At 36.6% G+C, this 5596-nt stretch overlaps 1 protein-coding gene across 1 annotated transcript; it reads right to left on the minus strand.

The window, feature by feature from the left end:
- Positions 1 to 402: 402 nt before the first annotated feature.
- Positions 403 to 5347, minus strand: LOC120325519 (adhesion G-protein coupled receptor G7-like). Its single transcript, XM_078113160.1, has 9 exons — positions 5270 to 5347; positions 5118 to 5219; positions 4737 to 4889; positions 3963 to 4072; positions 2736 to 2964; positions 2361 to 2532; positions 1826 to 1983; positions 1231 to 1404; positions 403 to 956 (listed from the first exon to the last, which is right to left on the minus strand). Exons 1-9 carry the CDS (start codon positions 5345 to 5347, stop codon positions 801 to 803), a joined length of 1332 nt encoding a protein of 443 aa, XP_077969286.1. The 3' UTR covers positions 403 to 800.
- Positions 5348 to 5596: the final 249 nt, after the last annotated feature.

Genomic DNA, 5596 nt, shown 5'->3' on the forward strand with positions numbered 1-5596 from the left:
TGTAAAGCAACAAAAATGAGGTAATATCTTTACAAAAAAATTCATAGCTATCACTAAAATAGTCTCCTCAAAATAAATTGATTCAGAAATTATATAATATATGATTAAATAATAAAAATATATGAACTAAGATGAACTAATTATGACCACTTAATGAAGGTATTATTTGATTTGAAGTAAAAAGAAGAAGAACAATCAGTATTGAAGTGACATGCTATTTGCCACACGCCGTTTGTTTAAATACCCAGCCGTTAAATACCCTTGTTGTTGTTGTAATGGGGGCTCAATGGATTTCAGTACTCAATTGTGTGAGTAAGAATTTTTGGGGCTCCCGAAGTATGTGAACCAAGATGGCGGACATCGGAATGTAATATGTGTACTAGGAAAGGGTTAGGCCATAATTTTAGGTATAAATACTACGGGAGGCTCTTGGCTAGTCTTCGAACTGATAATAGGACTAAAATAGGGAAAATTGGAAAAAAATTATCGCCTAACCCTAACCTGTTACCCATGTTACGCTCCGATGTCCGCCATCTTGGTTCGCATACTTCGGGAGCACCGATTTTTCTTTAATTCATGGAAAGGAATTTTTACGGCGCATGGGAACACTCCAATCCGTCATAGTTATCCACCTATATTTTCAGAAAACTTGGTTTTCCGCTGCGGCCTCGAGATACGGGTGCGCAATTTTCATGTCCATATATTTGAGCGTCGCTATCTCGTTAAGATGGCAATATATTGCACTTTCTGTTATTTCAATATACCAATCACGGGTAATTCTTTTCTAATCACGCCAGCAATCACTTTTCTTTGCTTCCTTTTTGTGCTGAATTTGCTGGTAAAGTGTCACTGCCTGTCCCGTTATTCGGTTGGTTCAGTGCATCAGAATACGGGCGTTTGTGAGGAATAAATCGTACTAATTCACGGACACATACCAGTAGAAAAATCAGAAATCCCTAGAAAATATTTTAACTGTTATTAGAACATTTGCAACAACATTGCTATAAATTTTAGACAAATATATGGTATTTAATGCCAATTGCATACCAACGTTTTGTGGCAAACTTGTTGTCTATAGTCTAAACGTCACATTGCCAAGTGGGTAACAAAGTGCCTATGCTATACCCTATTTCTAGTCATTCAAAGCCTTCGGATGTCTAACTTGTTACCTGTACAAATGCTCGTATTTACCAAAGTAGTAGCAAATCGTTGATAACAATTTTAACTTACCTGTAGTGAAGTGACGATAGAAAATATCCAAGCCATGGCGCATAGTCCTTCGCTATCGTCTTCAACAAGTAACATAAGAAAAGCCGACGCCCACGAAAAACCCATTGTTGTTGTTAAAGCAACTGCATTTAGTAAATGGTGTGGGAAGCTTTGATCCTTTTTAGATGAAGATATCTGAAAATGTGTATAGCGTTGTGATGACTGGATTTTTTTGATTTAAATTATCCTCGAATTCGAGAAGATATTTAGCAAAATATATGACGGCTTAATTACATAAGTTGGAATGGTACTGCGTGCCAGAAGTTACTACTTAGGTTGATGACTTCAAACAAGAGAGTAATTCTAAGTAGGGTGTATAGAGCCTAAGAAAGCGCATCGAAACCTGTGCCGGTCGGTCGGCGGTCAAGCGTGATAGAGGCGATCAAGCACAGCAGAATAAACCGTGTTCCTCTTTGAATAAAACAAAACAGCACATTTCAATCAAGTCATTAAGACTAGTTACATTCATAATACTGTCTATCTAAATTCTAAAACATTTACTAGGGAACATTGTTTTCGACACAAAACTAAATGTTACATTATGTACATAACAAACCTTTTCTCTCAAGCATGTTAGTTTCGAAAAAACAGCAATAAATACGGCGATATTGTACAAAAGTAGGATGATAACTGGAGTTAAAAACCCAACGATTAACGATAAACCGGTCAACCAACACAGATCATCTGAACGGTATTCTGACGGATTCAATTGATCTAAAGATAAAGCTCATATAATTTTTGTTTGAGGAAAAACAAGAGAAAAATACGCATTCAAAACTTATGGACGTAAATGTACAATTACCAATCATAGTACCGGTAGCCTATGCGACTAAAACTGAAATCCATTCAAAAGCTTCAAATAAATTTTTTAAAGAAAATTCAGAGTCATCCGAGGAAGTAGAACCAAGCCCAATTCCTAAAATGACGCTATATGCTTTTAACAAAGATACATCGAAACCTCATTCAAATGTAAGTTTCCTCTGCTTTTAATGAATGGTTCTATCTATGATACTGCGTTTTGATGTAAGGCAAAGGCATCGAAATTTTTAGCCTTATAGTAAATAGAAAATATTAAATTGAAATATACTTGCCATCATTGTTTTCTTGGCAGTCTTCTTCACTACTGTTTCCGTCGTTGTTTTTCATTTTATCGATGTGTCCTAAAACTATCCCTGCATTCAATGCAACTATAACAGTAGGCACTCCGTAAGCAAATACACATGCCAGTAATACATTATACGATTTTCCGAAGTTTTTTACACCCTGTTGAAAATAAAGTGAAAAGTTAAGTTCATACAATTCGTGCATCGATACTGGTAAATAATTATCCACATCGTAGCTGCCAAGCATCAAAGATTGACGGACGACAATCATGAAGGACGTAGACAAGTGTGACAGAATAAAGTGTTACCAGATTTCATAAAACGTGTTCCCATGCGGTAAAATAAAACCAAATGTTATCTTACCCGTACGATTTTAAACCACAAACTGTGTGCATACACAGCCATCCAGCACCAGGAACAAAGGAGGAAAAAATGTAGCATAATTGTCATCGCGTTGCATAGTCCTTCTCTCACTACAGCATTGTTTTCTGTATACCTAGGTTCTATGCCAGCGACAAATATTGAATACGATGAGGCGAGACAAAAACATAAATGCAAAATGATATGCATGGAGGATCGGGAACGAAGTTTTCTGCAAAATTTTATCATGATTACGATGGTGATTATCAATGTTTTGAACGAGGAAAACAATATCAATAAAAGAGCTATGTTCATATATCCACCGACGAAGGTTTGATACTCTAATAATATCGGCAGCCTATGTGGCGCAAGATAAAATCCGTTATCTGATATCTGATAATTAAAAAGCTTCACATTAAAATTTCAAATTACGTCCCACCGTTACAATTCAAATAGGTATACCGGTGAGACTATGGACCTTTCCCCGACCTTTGACCCCCGGATAATTCTTCCTATACTTTACCATTGCAAAATTTTCGGGGCTATTTTAAGAGTGCTTTTGCGAGTTGGCGCCTGTAAAATGGGGTATCTGTTACAAACCATCATTATGATTCATCGCATACAACAATCTTTTTTTTAAAAGTACCGGTAAAGAATTTCAGGCTAGTCTATCACAGCTATTTCTACACTAATTTTTATTACTGCAATCAAATTAAAACTCCTAGGAAGACAGAGTTATCATTGAATTATCTGATTTATATTTAAGTTTCCGAAACACAACTGAAAACTAACGAATAGAGTTCAAAAACGCGAAAACGAGGTAATGTTTACAACCACACTTGAAAATCTGTCTGAGTGAGAAAAGTGTCTGAGCGGATGCGAAAAGGGGGCATTGTTACGTCACTTTTTGCATCTTGCTGATTGGCCAATGTCACGAAGTAAACAAAGAAAACGATGCTCGGGGAAAGGTCCATTGTTGGGCAGTGAGCACGACATTGTCGTGAAGATTAGTCTGACGTATTGCCGCGTGGTGGCGCATTACCCGTAGAAATTGAAAAGGTTGAGTGAGCCCTACAGTTATTTAGCAAAACGATATCTGTATGTGCATTTCGTATCCAACAATGTATCAATAATGTTTGAAGTATTCATTTATACTTATTTCGTAACACGAATATTGTTTTGGTAGAATTTTACTACATTTATCCCGGCACTTAAAACAATATAACTTACTTGAAGGCCACGATGCATATAAACGTAACTACAAGTCCACCAATAGATATCAAGCAGCCTATACCAGTCGGCAGAGCGTCAAGTCCACATTTCGTCAAATCTTTGAACGCCTGAAAATTATTGAAGTTGTTGGTCACAAAAAATCTTTTAGAGGTAAAGTCAAAAACGAACAACCGCTACACACATGAGAGCAATTTTCGAATTTATGGACACAGTAGGCTACCGGTACACAGTGGCGTAGCATCCCGCATTGGGGGGGCACAGCGAAAAGGGGCCCCGAGCGGTTAAAATTTAGAAATTTAAGCCGCAAAACCAAAAGCTGCATTGCAAAAGCAGTAATGCACATCTTATAATGTCGATGTTAGTTTTGCTGAAATCGTTTTGTTACGTTTTAGGGTCATTTCCACGAAATATTTTTGCGGGGGGGCCCACGAGAGTCTTGCTACGCCACTGCCGGTACATCACTAACAGAGACCGGTATAACGTAATTACTTACAGGGAAATATGGCCGAGTACCGACTTCGTGAAATGATAAGCATGGACAGTCGTGCCTCCTGGCGTCACTCCCATTTTTACTGAAAATGTAGATATCGATTCGCTCACTGGTTATGGAGAAAACAATTTACCGCACTCCAACAATAACAACAACAACTTTAGCTATTGGTACTTCGACTAATATATATTTAAAATATAATTCGTGTATTTGACAAATATGTGCATTTACGTACGATCGTTTATGAGTTCCAGCTATGCAACCTTCCTCGCAGTTCTTACCATTACAAGTACTGCAAACGAAGTCAAGTGGTCACATTTACACGTTGTTGGATATGCAGTGTTATCTGAATAAAAAATCTGGCATCCCGCAGTTGTCCAATATGATTGCTCCACGTCCCAATACATGCAAGAAAGATATTGATCTGAAGAAATCTGAACAAGATATTAGATCCTGGCTTTAATAAACAATTTTATGATTTGTAAATGAGTTTCTTGATTGAATCATTCAAAATTAGGAAAATTTATTTTTGATTGGAGTTTTTAATTGACTGATTGTCCCAATGTATCCCTAAAATTAAAATGCCCAAGATGTATTGTTTTGAATTGAATTTTAGGTTTTTTTGAGTAATTCGAAAATGCAGCACATCAGGAAAAAATTACCTCGGTGTCTGATAAATAGTTCCCTTCAATTTCAACTGTAGTATTTTGTAACTTTATATTGTTAACTGTTTGATCCAGGTCTCCGAGTTCAACTGTTGAGATCTGAAACAAAGTTTTGAGAAAGAATAAAGCAGAATAAATATTACTTAAACTGCGTCTATCTTTGATAGAAATATTTGTCGACTTCCATCCAGTATACGAAGCCAAAAATAACAATAAGTTTGTTTCATGTTATGGCGGGCCATTTATCACCGGAGAAAAAAAAGTCGATAAAAACGACTTGCTTACTAATGATATGGCGTACCACGTCCACCAGTTCAGTTTGGTAAGTAATGGGTTAATTATTGTACACGAAGAGGAAGTTTTGCAAAATCGCTGTTATTCTTGTTGGTATGTGTGGGGATGCTGTAGAAGATTTACAACCAATTTTATGTATACAAAAAGTTGCAATAACCATATGACTTTATATATTTTCCTAT

The sequence above is a fragment of the Styela clava genome, chromosome 1, assembly GCF_964204865.1.
Source record: "Styela clava chromosome 1, kaStyClav1.hap1.2, whole genome shotgun sequence".
Taxonomy (NCBI): domain Eukaryota; kingdom Metazoa; phylum Chordata; class Ascidiacea; order Stolidobranchia; family Styelidae; genus Styela; species Styela clava.

Excerpts from the sequence above, each read along its gene's own strand:
- LOC120325519 (XM_078113160.1), bottom strand. The coding sequence starts at position 5,347 with ATGAAACAAACTTATTGTTATTTTTGGCTTCGTATACTGGATGGAAGT. Across the intron at positions 2,533-2,735 it reads TGTGGTTTAAAATCGTACGG|GGTGTAAAAAACTTCGGAAA; the intron begins GTAAGATAACAT and ends TATTTTCAACAG. Across the intron at positions 957-1,230 it reads CTATCGTCACTTCACTACAG|GGATTTCTGATTTTTCTACT; the intron begins GTAAGTTAAAAT and ends AATATTTTCTAG.